This window comes from Palaemon carinicauda, chromosome 42 (assembly GCF_036898095.1).
Source record: "Palaemon carinicauda isolate YSFRI2023 chromosome 42, ASM3689809v2, whole genome shotgun sequence".
Taxonomy (NCBI): domain Eukaryota; kingdom Metazoa; phylum Arthropoda; class Malacostraca; order Decapoda; family Palaemonidae; genus Palaemon; species Palaemon carinicauda.
This window is the reverse complement of record NC_090766.1, coordinates 36,853,704-36,869,491: the sequence shown is the minus strand read 5'-3', so window position 1 is coordinate 36,869,491 and position 15,788 is coordinate 36,853,704. Positions and strand designations below refer to the sequence as shown.

General features: G+C 40.3%; 1 protein-coding gene across 1 annotated transcript; it reads left to right on the top strand.

The window, feature by feature from the left end:
• The first annotated feature begins 707 nt into the window (after positions 1 to 707).
• Elp6 (Elongator complex protein 6) lies at positions 708 to 14,341 on the top strand. Its single transcript, XM_068365478.1, has 2 exons — positions 708 to 855; positions 13,428 to 14,341. Exon 2 carries the CDS (start codon positions 13,431 to 13,433, stop codon positions 14,229 to 14,231), a length of 801 nt encoding a protein of 266 aa, XP_068221579.1. The 5' UTR covers positions 708 to 855; positions 13,428 to 13,430; the 3' UTR covers positions 14,232 to 14,341.
• Positions 14,342 to 15,788: the final 1,447 nt, after the last annotated feature.

Below are 15,788 nucleotides of genomic sequence, written 5' to 3'. Positions count from 1 at the left end.
AATATATATATATATATATATATATATATATATATATATAGATATTGCACAAAAATATGCGGTAGTACATTGTATGTAGGGAGTCTTCATGTGATGCTGATGAGTTAAGTAGCCTAAGTAGCTGACGCGTAAGTTGAACCTCTTAACATGAAGCTCTACAATAAAAGTATGTTCTATTAGCTTACATTCACCCTGCTATTGAACTATAGCTCTCAACGATTACCTTATCATTTCTCGATTACGAGTAATTGCACGTGGGTGGCAATGGTCAATTACAAGGAAAATTGATACATCCGGCTTGCTTGGTATAATAGCAGAAGTTACTGAGCGGCTCTGAACTCTCTCTCTCTCTCTCTCTCTCTCTCTCTCTCTCTCTCTCTCTCTCTCTCTCTCTCTCTCTCTCTCTCTCTCTCTCTCTCTCTCTCTCTCATAATTCGGTAACTGTATCTACGATATCATTTATTTGCTTCTTTGTTGTAGAGAACGATTCATTTCTTTTGTTTTCGCCGAATTTCATAAGCTTTCATGAGTTGAGAAAAAATAGCTTGTTAAATACTATCCATATTAAATTAAAAAAAACTATAAAGTTATTTCTTTGTAAGGTTATAATATAAATAACCGTAAAAATTTTGTATTAGATGAAAGAAAAGATATATAGAATAAAAAATACATGAAACGCATAACTACGTAATATAGCAAGATATTTGAGGAGCCGTTACATAATCAAAATACTCAACTATGAAGATTGACCAAAATTCCAAATGTAAACATTCAGAATTTCAGGATTCTCAGGCTCGGAAAAATAGATTTTATTTTAACTCATCTTACTATTATTACTGCAACAGCTAACAAAAAGTAAGACCCATACGTATTTCAAGATCAAAATTAAGTTTAGATTTAAAATATATATGCAAAATTTATGTAGAACTAACCCCAGAGGGCTAGATAGGTACTCAACCTTATAAGCTTATTTTTGATAGAACTATCATTTCATGGCAAATACCGTAGGTTAGAGTAGGCTATCTGAGAATGGTGAACTCTAATAGCAGATTTTTAGATCTTTAAAATTATTGATAGTGCAATAAAACGGATTTTGACGTAGGAAAAATCTATTTTTGGGCTCAAGCCATGTCGTCCGGATGGAAGTTCCCCTCGGCTGCTTCCTACTGTGTAATATTTCTGTGAGTGATATTACAAGAGAATTACCATCAGGTGTCACAGGGTTCCAACCCCCGGAACGACTATCCGAAGATATCGTGTATAATCAGGGACGTATCTGAAGATAACCATAGATATCTGCACCCCCAATAGACTTTACCCCGTCTAATCCTCTAAGGGAAAGGATAAGTGAGGAGCCATTACATATCCTCACTCCCTATGGTGCTCCCGTTGGTCTCTGATGCGTCATTCCGTTGTTCGCAGCGTTCCTACACTTGTTGTTTCGTTGTGCGCTCTTTATTAGATTTTTCGAAGTTTTTTCTTCGTATGATGGCTTCTTCTTCGTCGTCTAATATGTGGGTGAATATAGTTTCAAAGGCCGCTCATGAATGGCAGCTGGAAGGGACAGTGATATTATTGTAGTAAGCTGGGAAATATCATAGTGACTAACCATGTATATATATGATCAGTGCCCAAGTCCCCTTTCCACCCAAGCTTAGATCAGGGAAGTCCAGGCAATGGCTGCTGATGACTCGGTAGGTAGACCTATAATCTCCCCCATAGCCTTTGTATATCAGCGGCCATTTCCTCCCATGTGAATTAAAAATGGACATCAACTAACCTAAACTTTCCCCCCTAATCTAACCTACAAGCTGTGTCCTTACCTACTTACCTAACAGGGGTGCCAATGCCCCCCTGCGACCCCCCTTACATTGCCGTGTTCTAAGTTACCCGTAATCATACATACAGGTGGCTGCTATCATACATATACCCCTCTCCCCCAAACCTCCTATCCCCAGCTCACAAGGATGGTGACGTTGCAGACACTACAAGGAACTTTAGAGTTTGAGGGGAACACGAATCCCAGTGTGGAAATCACCAGGCAGGGTCGTTTCTAAGAGGCGAAAACCTTTTTATTACATGTTAAATCGATTTCATTTATGGGGAAATTGATGTTTATATTGTGGGGAACCTTTGTAGTGCGGTGGGATATCATGTAAAACGACATTTTACAAGGTAAAAAACTCAAGAACACCACCTAACCTAAGGTTTCCCACCTAACCTAACCTAGGAACTGTAATCCTTACCTACTTACCCAGGGGGCTTTGTCCCCTGTGACCCCTCCTTACACAACTATATTCATAGCTTACTCTATTTAAACAAACTACATTCACTCCTTATCTCGGTCTGAAATACAATAATGTGAAGCTAGTTTTACGATTTAAGAAATATTATTTAGTGTTACCTTGCCAGGAGTGAAGCAAACGCAGAGTTGAGTCTCTGTCTTAGGGTAAGCTAAGGATATGGCAGTTTAAGGGGGGGGGGGGGGTCGCTGGGTGGACATAGCCCCCTGGTAGGTAAGATGTTAAGGATATGGCTCTTAGGCTAGGTTGGAAATCTTAGATTAGGTAGTGTTCTTATGTTTGTTTCTATTTTAAAATGTGGTTTTTAACTTGAGATTTTACACTCAGTCTGTTCCAAGGAACAATGAAGACTTTATGATTTGATTGTTTTTTGTAATGATTTCCGGTGGAAATCCATAGCTTTTGAGCAGGGGGGGGGGGAACCCTTTTTTGGGTGAAGGCCATCTTGCAATTCCTCAATGCTCCTTTAGGCTGCATAGAATTTTGTTGGTTATTTTATACTCCAAGTAATTTATTAGTAATCTAAAGAAAGAGTGACAGGTTTATAAAAATTTAAAGCATTACAATTTCAAATATTTGAATTAACTACTTTTTATACAATTAATCAGTAAACGAATTACATTGAAAACTAAATTCTAAAATATTTCATTCAAGTTTGGGTAGTTTTCAAACTACCGTAATTAAATTAATAATATCGAAAAGAATGTCATTTTCAAATTACTTTAGTTAAGCAAGTAGGTTCTATGTATTGAAGTGATAAATAAAATAATATTATTTTTTTGGAAAAGATAGCTTATAAATATCAACAATATAACCTTTTCAAATATTTTATATTAGCAAGTAGGTACTTTTTAAACAATCACTTCTCATTAAAATGCAATATCCTAGTAAAAAATTGTATCGATTTAAATACACTTAGCTGTTTTCATTGAAAAAAATCAATTATTTGCTTTCTTAAGATTAATAAATCCCTAGTTTCTAGCAATCATATCTGGAATACCGTCTGTGCATAACTTATTATAATAAGGAAGTAAAATTTAGTCCTCCTTTGTGACACTGCTTGTTGAAGTTGTTAAAATGTCTGTTCCTCTTGTCCTTGAGTTAAGGTTACCTAAGGGAAGCTGTTTTTCATGCAATCAAAATCAGTGAAAGCACCAATAACATATCTTTATGTAAAAAATCTGGAACTTGTTGACTCATCTAAAACTAGCATACTACATAGATCACAGGGAGGAGATGGACAAAACAGGAACTCCTTTATCAATCATACGTTAAATCACTCGCTCACAGCAACTAGCAGTTTTTTCCTTGTCAGCTACAACAGCTGTTGCAGCTGACAAGAAAAAATGCTAGCTGTATTAAGTTAGGACTCATTGAATTCAAGGAAAAATTGCTTCCATTCTCTGGGAGGTACATCACTGAACACAACTTCCCTATTGTCTGTGTGTACAAATTTGTATGTGTGTACATACAGTAGAATGATTTCAAACACACAATATTCAGCGTCAAAGCAGAAATATACTACACATACCGCACAGATAGCAAAGGCCGTTGAAGGCCGCACTTGAATGTCCAGAAGGCCACATGCGGCCTTAAGGCCGCAAGTTCCCCATCCCTGTTTTTGAGTAATGGTGGGTTGACTACCATAACGGAAAAGCTATGGCTTTCCACTAGGTATCGTCATCAATATCGTTCAAAACACCTCAAAAAACAGCAAAGTATACCGTGTACCAGTCTTATTGTGTATTTAAATTAACTTTTTAAAACTTTTTTTCTACCCGTCATCATCATAAAAAACCAGACATTGCAATAAAATCCAGTAATAGTATTGAAATGCAATCAAAACACTGGAGCTTTTGTTTGCAAGGACTTCCAGACACATAGAAAACAGGACTTTTTAATCCCGTTTTCTATGGAGTTGTTGGTAGCTGTGCTCATTGTACAGTACTACTTAATTGAGCATATTTACCTGTATGTTGGTATGCAAATTAACACTAATTATTTACAGTACTGGTGTTTGTTTTGCTGTTGCTCACAATTTAACATTATCTCATTGTACCTGTGGTTTGCCTAGCGGAATGTTCTTTGGTTTGTGCATTAAGACCATGGGCAAGTATTTTGGCATTATTTTAATTATCTAATTAATCACTTAGTTCAAACAAGTACAGTATTGCTCAGGCTAGGCTCGTGTCACTCACAGTTTTAACATTATTTCACTGCTGCTTTGTTCTATCAGGCAGTATATGGATGTACTGCCTACATTAGCTGTGTGGGCTAGTGTTTTGGCGTTATTTTAATCATCTAATAATCACTTAATTCAAACTGATTTTTACTCAGCTTTGGCTGGCTTCGCTGGCAATTTAACATTATTTCACTGCTCCTCTGTTCTGTCAGGCAGTATATGGATGTACTGCACATGTCAGCTGTGTGGATTAATTTTTTGGCGCTACTTTAATTATTTAATTAATCACTTAGTTCAAATTAGTTTTTTAAATATTTAACTTAGCCGGTGAATATATAATAGCTGCTGCTCCAGCGGCTCGACAGAAAACACACACAAAAACTCGCGAGCGATCGCTATGAAGGTTGCGGGTGTGACCACCAGCGCCAACTATCGGCCAGATACCGCATATACATGTAAACAGACCCAATTTTTTCTCTGTCGGCCTTAACGACAAGACGTATCAATACTCGCTGTACAACCTGGAGTTTTCTCAACATATTTGGTGAAGTACTTCCTTTTGGTTTGAGCTTTCGCAGTGTAGGTGTTTTATCTTCAACTTAAATCTTGAACTCGTTTTTGGATAGATTTAATTTTTGATGACTGGATTGTTTTTTGGACTTTCTTTGACTTTTAAATGGCCGACCCTTCCCTTAGTACGGAAGTGTGTTTTAGGCTTTTAGCAATTATCTTATCACGTTATAAATTAATTATAGATTTTCCTCTATATATTTTATATCTCAACCGCCTTTATTAGGCCTCTTCGATTAGCTTTCCATTTATAATAAACATCAAGATAAATTTTAATGATTTCTTTATATGCGACCTTTCCTGAGAGTAGGCGGTCCTAACTTGGAAACCGAAGTTAAACAACGTTGAGCCCTTTCAATCGTAAATAACTTTTACAGAGCAATTGATTTAAAACTTATTAAATGAATATTTTTTAGTAGATATTTTATGAAAGATTTTCTTTGAATAGTCTTCGTACTGTTTCAAAGATGAACTAACGTTTAGTTTATTTATGCTACGCAGTTTGCGCTCTATTGTTACGATAGAGAGAGAGAGTATCAGGGTTTCACTTTGCAGAAAGAGTAAATCGATTCTGACGTTTTGTTCATTCTTCTTTCAAAGCTTAAATGTTTTAAATACTATTTTAAAGGAACTTTTTAATTGAAAAACCTTTCAGTTTTTTCCTTTGGTCAAATAACCTGTTTATTGACGAAAGGTAAGTGGGCTCTTCTCTTCGGTGCGAAATCAAGAGAGAGAGAGAGAGAGATAGAGACGGAGAGAGAGAGAGGAGAGAGAACGTTCCGATCTTTATTCTCGTCCCAAGCGAGTAACGTTGTTCTCGAGTCAGTCTTTTACTCTCGTCCCTAGTCTCTGTACGGGGAGAAAGGATAAAACGTTTTTAGTTTTTATTCTCGTCCTAAGGCACTGTACAGTGAGAGATTGAAAACGTAGTTTTGAATGAACTAGTGTTTAGTCTCCTTCCCAGCCACTGATCTTTTTATCTTAAAATATTTTTACTGTTTTTTTTGCTTGTATTAATGTGCTTACATTATACGACTGATTTTGCAATTATAACCTTTTGATGAGGGTAGAATTGCGTGCTTCAGGTAGAAATCAGTTTTATTCATACCTAATGTGAATTGTTAAAAAATTCGATTTCAGTGAAATAAGTGCAAAACAGAAAATCGTAGTGATAAAGTGATAATTGCGCAAAGTGTTATCAATGTTGCGACCGAGGGTTTGTCTGTTCGTGCCTGTCGTTCGCCTAGTCCGAGACCTCTTGCAAGCTCCCAAGCCCAGGGGAGAAGTAATGTCGTACGACTTATGGGTTCGATAGGACTTGATCAGCGAACAGACGTTCCCTCTATGGTTTCAGGCGTGTCTCATCAACACCGCCCCTACCATAAGACGAGCGAGACGATTTTCTCCTCGTCATCTGAAGGCTTTTCGCATAAGAAACCGTGGAACAAGGTTTCGAGGCCCTTTAAGCGAAAGTCAGTCCTTTCAGGACAGGTCCAGCGTCCTGGTGTTAACTATTAGGACAGCTCTGACCCTATGCAGTCATCGGAAGACTGCTCGCCGCATAAACAAAAGCGTAACACAGGCTCCGAGAGTCTTTTTGTAGGCAAGGTTTTGCAGTCACAGACGTTACCCTCGTCTCTTACCGCAACCATTCCCGTTGATCCTAAATGGGTTGTACGGCAAGACATGCAGAATAAGCTTGCCTCTCTTATGGAAGACTATTCTGCCGATAAGGTTCACGTTGATCCTAGCCGTTTATCTCATCGAGATCCTGGCCTTCAGCCGCCCAAACGAACCTTTGTGCGTCCTGTTGACGTTGGCGTAGCTAAGTCACGTCAGTCACGATATGTAGAGCCTCACTCGATGCGGTCACGTGTTGGCTTTCAGCCGCATTTGGACGTTAGGCCGCTTCCTAATGCTCCTGTTGACGTTCAGGACGTTCGCCAACCAGCGGAGTTGACTTGTTTTGACGCTGAGCGTCAACTACCGCAGTCTAGAGTTGTTTTGACTGCTCAGACTAGGCAGTCAAAACAGTCTCGAGTGGACGCCGAGCGTCCTCCCGCACCTGTTGTTGTTGATAGTTCACAGACTGTTAAGCAGTTACATGACGTTGCGTCCTGGTCCGCTACTAATGCACCAGTGCGTGTGGACTCTGCTTGTCAAGCATTGCCACCACGGCAGGTCTCTCCCTTGCTTGAGACTCGGCTATTGTCGGACAAGGTTCCTTCAGATGAGGAAGTTGCTGTTCCCCCTCCTACTGATATTCCCTTGAGGACTCTGTCAGACGGAGAGGAGCCTAAAGCTGCTTAACCCTCTATGGACTTTAAATAAATCCTGCTGATTATTAAGGATCTTTGTCCGGATCTTTTTATAACTGCTGCTCCTCGTTCGCCTAAACGTCAGAGTGTTACACTAGGCCTAGCTAATTCGAAGCCGTTGTTTTATAAGCTAGTGCTCTCTCGCTCTTCTAAGAGAGCTTTACGTTTGCTAGGCGACTGGTTTATCACCAGGAGGAGTTTGGGGGAGACAGCCTTTGCTTTCCCTACTTTTAAGCTGGCTTATAGAGCGAGAGTCTGATATGACACGGGAGAAGTTCTCGGCTTGGGAGTTCCTGCCTCTGCCCAGATAGACTTCTCAAACCTCATAGACTCTCCCTGGCGCCTGGCCATGAGACGCTCCAAGATTTTATGGTCGACTTCAGAGCTAGACCATCTCCTGTTAGGAGTTTTTTTTTTTTTTTTTTTTTTTTTTTTTTTTTTTTTTTTTTTTTTTTTTTTTTGAAGTTTTGCTGTACAATTATGTCATGCATAAACAAGGCTTTCAGGGATGGCTCCAATGATCTGACAGCCACGTTCTCTGCAGGAACAAGTCCCTCAGGGATGGCTCCAATGATCTGGCAGCCATGTTCACTGCAGGAGTACGTAAGAGGCAAGTGCGCTCAATGTGTTCATTGTCAAGACAAACTTCACGATGAAGTCTACCAGGCTGTCTTGACAGCATTAATGGAAGGCGACTGGATGGTCTCTCTCGACCTTCAGGAGGCATACTTCCACATTCCTATACACCCGGATTCTCAACCGTTTCTGAGGTTTGTTTACAGGAATGTGGGGTACCAGTTTCGAGCCCTGTGCTTTGGCCTCAGTCCTGCTCCTCTCGTGTTTACGAGGCTCATGAGGAATGTGGCAAAATCCCTCCATCTATCGGGGATCCGAGCCTCCCTGTACTTGGACGACTGGCTTCTCAGAGCATCGTCCAGTCTTCGCTGTCTGCAGGATCTACATTGGACGTTGAGTCTGGCCAGGGAGTTGGGACTTTTAGTCAACCTAAAAGTCCCAACTGATCCCATCCCAGATTATTCTATATTTGGGGATGGAGATTCGCAGTCCAGTTTTTTCGGGCTTTTCCGTCTGCCACCGATTAGAACAAGCCCTGCTCGAAGTCCAACTAATGCTGAAAAGAAAACGTTTGTTCAGTCAGGAGTTGGAACAGTCTCGTAGGGACTCTCTCATCCCTGGAGCAGTTTGTCTCACTAGGGAGACTACACCTTCTGCCTCTCCGGTTCCATCTAGCCTCTCACTGGAACTAGGACAAGACGTTAGAGACGGTATCATTCCCAGTCTCCGAACCAGTAAAGGCATGCCTGAAATGGTGGGACAGCAATATCAGTCTGAGAGAGGGACTATCCCTAGCAGTCAAGAACCCAAACCACGTGTTGTTCTCAGACGCGTCGGATTTGGGTTGGGGTGCGACCCTGGACGGTCGGGAATGCTCGGGTCTGTGGACCTCAAGTCAGAAGAGCATGCACATCAACGGCAAGGAGCTATTAGCAGTCCACTTGGCCTTGATGATATTCGAAAGTTTCTTCAAAACTAAGTGGTAGAGGTCAACTCAGACAACACCACAGCTTTGGCGTACATCTCCAAGCAAGGAGGCACACACTCCTTCACGCTGCTCGAGATCGCAAGGGACCTTCTCTTATGGTCAAGAAATCGAGGTATCTCCCTGTTGACGAGATTCATCCAGGGGGACTTGAACGTCTTGGCAGACTGTCTCAGTCGGAGGGGTCAGGTGATACCCACGGAATGGACCCTCCACAAGGACGTGGGCAAGAGTCTTTGGGTTACTTGGGGTCAACCCACCATAGACCTCTTTGCCTCCTCGTTGACCAAAAGGTTACCAATCTATTGCTCTCCAGTCCTAGATACAGAAGCAATCCACATAGACGCGTTTCTACTGGATTGGTCTCTTCTGGACTTATATGCATTCCCACCATTCAAGATAGTCAACAAGGTACTGCAGAAGTTCGCCTCTCACGAAGGGACAAGGTTGACGTTGGTTGCTACCCTCTGGCCCGTGAGAGAGTGGTTCACTGAGGTACTTCAATGGCTGGTAGACTTTCCAAGAAGTCTTCCTCTAAGGGTAGATCTGTTACGTCAGCCCCACGTAAAGAATGTCCATCAAAAGCCTCCCCGCTCTTTGTCTGACTTCCTTCAGACTATCGAAAGACTCTCAAGAGCTCGAGGCTTTTCGAAGGAGGCAGCCAGTGCGATTGCAAGAGCTAGGAGAGCTTCTACCATTAGAGTATACCAGTCGAAGTGGGAAGTCTTTCGAGACTGGTGCAAGTCAGCATCTGTGTCCTCGTCCAGTACCTCTGTAGCCCAAATCGCAGATTTTCTTTTACATCTGAGAAAGGTTCGCTCCCTTTCAGCTCCCACGATTAAGGGCTACAGGAGCATGTTGGCTTCGGTCTTTCGACATAGAGGCTTAGATCTTTCCAACAATAAAGATCTCCAAGATCTCCTTAAGTCTTTCGAGACCTCTAAGGAACGTCGTTTGGCAACTCCTGGATGGAACTTAGACGTGGTCCTAAGGTTCCTCATGTCAGACAGGTTTGAGCCATTACATTCAGCCTCCCTGAAGGATCTCACCCTCAAGACACTTTTCCTAGTGTGCTTGGCTTCGGCTAAAGGGGTCAGTGAACTTCATGCCTTCAGTAAGAACATCGGCTTTTCTACAGAAAAAGCCACTTGTTCACTTCAACTTGGTTTCCTGGCCAAAAATGAACTGCCTTCTCGTCCTTGGCCTAAATCTTTTGATATTCCTTGTTTATCAGAGATCGTAGGCAACGAACTGGAAAGAGTATTATGTCCTGTTAGAGCTCTTAAGTTCTATTTAGCTCGTACTAAGTTATTACGAGGTAAATCTGAGGCATTATGGTGCTCAGTTAAGAAATCATCATTGCCTATGTCAAAGAATGCTTTGTCATATTTTATCAGATTTTTTAATACGAGAAGCTCATTCTCACTTGAATGAGAAAGACCGATGTTTGCTTAAGGTTAAGACGCACGAAGTTAGAGCTATAGCAACTTCCGTGGCCTTCAAGCAAAATAAATCTCTGCAAAGTATTATGGACGCGACTTTTTGGAGAAGAAGTCAGTGTTCGCGTCATTTTACTTAAAAGATGTCCAGACTCTTTACGAGGACTGCTACACACTGGGTCCATTCGTTGCAGCAAGTGCAGTAGTGGGTGAGGGTTCTACCACTACATTACCCTAATTCCAATATCCTTTTTAATCTGTCTCTTGAAATGTTTTTTAATATTGTTTTTTGGGTTGTACGGAAGGCTAAGAAGCCTTTCGCATCCTGGTTGATTTGGCGGGTGGTCAAAGTCATTTCTTGAGAGCGCCCAGATTAGGGGTTTGATGAGGTCCTTTTGTATGGGTTGCAGCCCTTAATACTTCAGCTCCTGGGAGTCTTTCAGCATCCTAAGAGGATCGCTGGGCTTCGTGAGGAAGACAGACTTATAAGGCAGAGTAATCGTCTAAGTCAACTTCCTTACCAGGTACCTTTATATATTTGGGTTTTGTTATGATATAACTGTCAAAAACTCTAAGCATATACGCTGTAAACTTAATTAACTCTGGTCTCTACCCACCACCATGGGTGTGAATCAGCTATTATATATTCACCGGCTAAGTTAAATATTTAAAAATGATATTTTAATTATAAAATAAATTTTTGAATATATGAATTAAAGGCCCCCCCTTCCTTCCCGATAGAGACCCAGCGGGATGAGAAAAATTGGGTCTGTTTACATGTATATGCGGTATCTGGCCGATAGTTGGCGCTGGTGGGCACACCCGCAACCTTCATAGCGATCGCTCGCGAGTTTTTGTGTGTGTATTCTGTCGAGCCGCTGGAGCAGCAGCTATTATATATTCACCGGGTAAGTATTTTCAAAAATTTATTTTATAATTAAAATATCATTTTGCTCGGTTTGGCTCACTTCGCTTGTGATTTAACATTATTTCACTACTCCTCAGTTCTGGCAGGTGGTACAAAATAAATTACATTTCTGTTATAGTACTCAAAAATATTATATAAGTAACTGAATAAAACCAGTGATATACAATCATAACAAAGGGGTGAAACCCACCTAACAAAGTGGCAAGTTCAAATAGGTGAGTTTCAACTTCGTGCTCCACCATCTTTTCAAACATGGACATGACTTCCATTTCCCATTATCAGACTAAATACTGTACAGTACTGTATATCAAACACATGTAGGCCTATGTACCCTTATCATAATTATTAACATGATAGATAAGAGCAAGTGTCCAAAGTCTGATCAGACTTGTTATAACCCCCATTCATGTGCATATGACAGGGGTGATGCTGTAACTCTTCAAGCTGCAGGTTCTGCTGTTCCAGCTGCATGCACTTGTTATATATTTCTGTCATTAGAGAGTGAGATATCAAGGAAAACTCAGAGCAGAGAACAAAGAATCCTTTCGACAGAGAGATCCAGAGAGACTCTCTATGCTCGAGTTGTACAAGGAAGATCTTGCTTTTATCGTTTTTCTGTCAAACGAGATTCTAAGTCCCCAAGGAAGCCACCCCATCTCTGCGAATCGACGCTGCCATTATGACCTTAACTCCGGGAAATTTTGTAGAGAGACTTAAGGGGGGGGGTAACTGTATTTTTGTCATCAGATTCTGCTATCCATGGAAGCCACCTCCATGGTAAATCTCCTGGTTTCCTCCAGGTTGGACCATTGGATTTGACAACTCCTGAGAACGAGAAGAAATTTACTGACCTAGTTCTGTCGGGAGTGAAAGCCCTCACGTTCTTAGCCCATCAGTCGCCAATCAGAGGGCCAACTGGGTTCTCTAATGGAGAGACAGTGGTTGTGAAGTTCTATAGGCAGATTAGACAACTGGATTCCCTAGCACTCATAAAATCAACAGTAGCAGAACTCGGCCCTTTTTCCATCTTGTGAGGTAGACAACACGGCAGAGAGGTGGAGGAAGACAAGTCAAGACTTCCTTTTTCATTAGGCAGGCACTTTTAAAGACACAGCCACATCTAAGATGACTACCAGAATGTCAGCAGGACCCCTTCTGAAGTCTGCTTTTAGAAAAGCTGCCTGGGACATGAGGGCCATGCTTCTTTTTTAACCCTTTCTACCTCTCACAGAAGAGTTAGGGGTAGGAGAAGATAAAGAGGACTCTAGGACTGGCAGTCCCCTCCTGTTGCTGCCAGAGGGCAGATAGGGGTTACCTGTCAAGCCACTGGGCAAGTTGGCAACATCACGGAGCTTTTCATTGGACGGTATAGGTTCATCAGGATAGATACCTCCTGTCTATTGGCTCTCGTCCTCCTCTCACTTAGACTCTGATGACGATTTCATCGTATCTCTGGACTTCAAACAAAGCTCTCACCATTCAGGCGGAAATGTAGAAAATACTGAAGGATGTGCTACAGATTATACAGGATGGATTTCTAGGCTTTTACAGTTGTCTGTGTAGTGGACTCATCTTTGGTAATGGGTAAGCTTAGGTTTGGTAGTGTCGCCATCAGGTGAAGAAAATCATAAGGAAGGTTTAATCCTCCTGTTATGTATCTCTTTTAGACATAATAATTTTCATTTACTACGGCTTTTCTTAATAAAAAAATCAAGAAAAACATGAACAAACTGTTTTCTATTGTGAAACTGTGATACTTTTAGGTACTCAACTGAGGACAACCTGAATAAGTAGCCAGTTAAATATTTTATCATTATGATTCAGTGGTATTTACTTGTAGTACTGTGCAGTACTCCGTCTTTATATACAGGTGTTATCTTACCGGCGGAATATCTCATGGCTACATTCTCGCTAGTACAATAGTGTGAAAGCTTTTAGCATAAATGATGATATTTTATGAACAACTATAGCTTTGATTCTCTGAAATATTTACAGACTAATGTATAAAACTATAGTATTTGCAAATTCATTATTTTTAAGTCCCATGGTTATCTGTGTTGCTTTTGAGTATGCATGATGTGTATTCTATATGCTTTTTCTAATTGGGTATTTTTCTGTTTTTTTAGGAAATGTTTGATTCTGTTAAGAATGCATTGGAAGGTGGTGGTGTCAGTATAGCAGAAGGTGGAGTGTTTTTGATATCAGAATCCCCAACAACATCGGCATCTGGTCTCGTATCGCATTTTTTATCGTTCGGAGTCACAAACAACAGTCACGTGTGCTTTGTGTCCTTGCAGCATACATGGGGACATTATTGTAATATTGGAAATAAGTGTGGAATGAACTTGAGACAGCAAGCAACTGAAGGTAAAGTTAAAGTGATCGAGGGGTTAAAACTTATGTCAGAAGTTATTAATGAGGATTTCCAAGATGCAAACCATCCTTTCAGCTTTATGTTAGAGCCATCTAAACAACCCTTGAGAAATTTATATAATATTATTCTGGAAACTGTAGAGTCTTGGAGAGAGAATAAGGAGCATTTTGTTTTAATAATTGATGGTGTGAGTTCCCTTTTAAATTTAGGGGTGTTGTCAAGTGAAATTGAAATATTCCTTAATTACTGCAGAACTCTTATCGAGGGGGATGATGGTTGCAAGTATGCAGGTGTTTTAATCATAGTGACAAAATCATATGGAAGAGATGAAGATACAGTGCATCTTGTGAATAGGTTAGCGCAGTGCTCCGCAGTCCATATGTCGCTGGAAGCCTTAAGTACAGGATTTTCACGCGAAGTGCATGGAAATCTTAGGTTGATTTTTAATCATGCATCTCCTCATCTTTCTCTTCCTGATGTTCAGCTTTTTCAGTATAAGATGGAGGACAAGAATATCAGATTATTTGCTCCTGGTACGTCAGCTGGGGTATTATAAAATTAAACCCAAAGAAAGGCTTTTTATGTGAAGCCAATTATTTCACAGTTGAGTTTATTGTATGTTTTGCATTATCTGTTTTTCATTATAATTGTTTAAGCTCTTTGAAATGTGTTTCATTTGTCTGAAGAACTATCACCATATGTTCCTATATTGAACAATCCTCTTTTGTTCCGTAACTGGATTACAAGCCAACACTATTTATAGGGGCTCCTGACGCCCCTATAAATAGTTAAGGTTTTTATTGTTAGGAAAATACAATTTTCAATATTAATCTTACCCGATAATCATGTAGCTGTCAACTCTGTTGCCGACAGAAATCTACGGTCGGGATACGCCAGCGATCGCTATACAGGTGGGGGTGAACACAACAGCGCCATCTGTGGTCAGGTACTCCAGTACTTCTTGTCAACACCACCTCAATTTTTCCTCTGTCGTGCCTCCGGCTAGACCTACATGGATACGCTGTTGATTCTGGAGTTATTGTTCACGATTTGGTGATGTATTTGCTCTAGAGTTTAGCCTTCGCTATTCAGGAAGCTTTATCATTAGCTTAGCAAGTTTTTTTTGGAATTAATTTGTTTTAATTTTGGTGACGAAGAGAGTATGAACTCTCTTTCACTTTTAAATGGCCGACCCTTCCCTTAGTCGGAAGGGTTGGTGTCGAAGAGAGTATAGACTCTCTTTCTTAATTTTGCTTAACAAAGTTATAGATTTATTTTATATCTCTCCGCCTTTTATAGGCCTCTTCGATTAACTTCCTTTTATTATAAACATTGAGCCCGTCATTTCGTTTTTACCTGTTAACATTTTATGCTATTTTAATGTTTTTGAAAGAATTTCTTTGATAGTCTCGTACTGTTTTCAAAGTTGAACTAACGTTTTGTTTTGTCTCTGCATAACGGTTTCACGTTGCAGTAAGAGTAAACCGATTCTAGCGTTTTGTTCATTCTTTCTTAGCTTAAATGGTTTTAATTCTAATAAAGGAACTTTTTATTTGGGAAATCTTTCAGTTTTTTTCCTTTAACAATAATATGTTTTAACGATATATATAATTGGGCTCATCTCTCAGGTTCTAAGTCAAAAGAGAGAGAGAGAGAGATAGAGACGGAGGGAGAGAGAGGAGGGTAAACGTTTCGTTCAAGCGGGTAACGTTGTTATCGTTTTTGCTCTTCTCCCTAGTCTCTTTAGGGGAAGAAGGTAAACGTTTCTAGAGTTTTATTCTTGTTCCCAGGCTTTTTGCGGTGAGAGATTTTAAACGTAGTTTATTTGATCTAGTGTTTAGTCTCTTTTCCAGCCACTGAATTATTTATCTTTCATTATGTTTTTCTGTTACATTGTAATACTGTTTTCGCAATTACTAACTTTTAATGAAGGATAGAATTGCGTGTTTCAGGTACAAACCACTTAAAGTTTCGAGTTCAGTGAAATAAGTGCAAACAGAAAATCAAAAGTGATAAAGTGATAAGCGCAAAGTGTTACAGTGTTGCGTTCGAGGGTTCGTCTGTTCGTGCCAGTTGTTCGCCTAGTCTGGGACCTCTTACAAGCTCCCAAGCC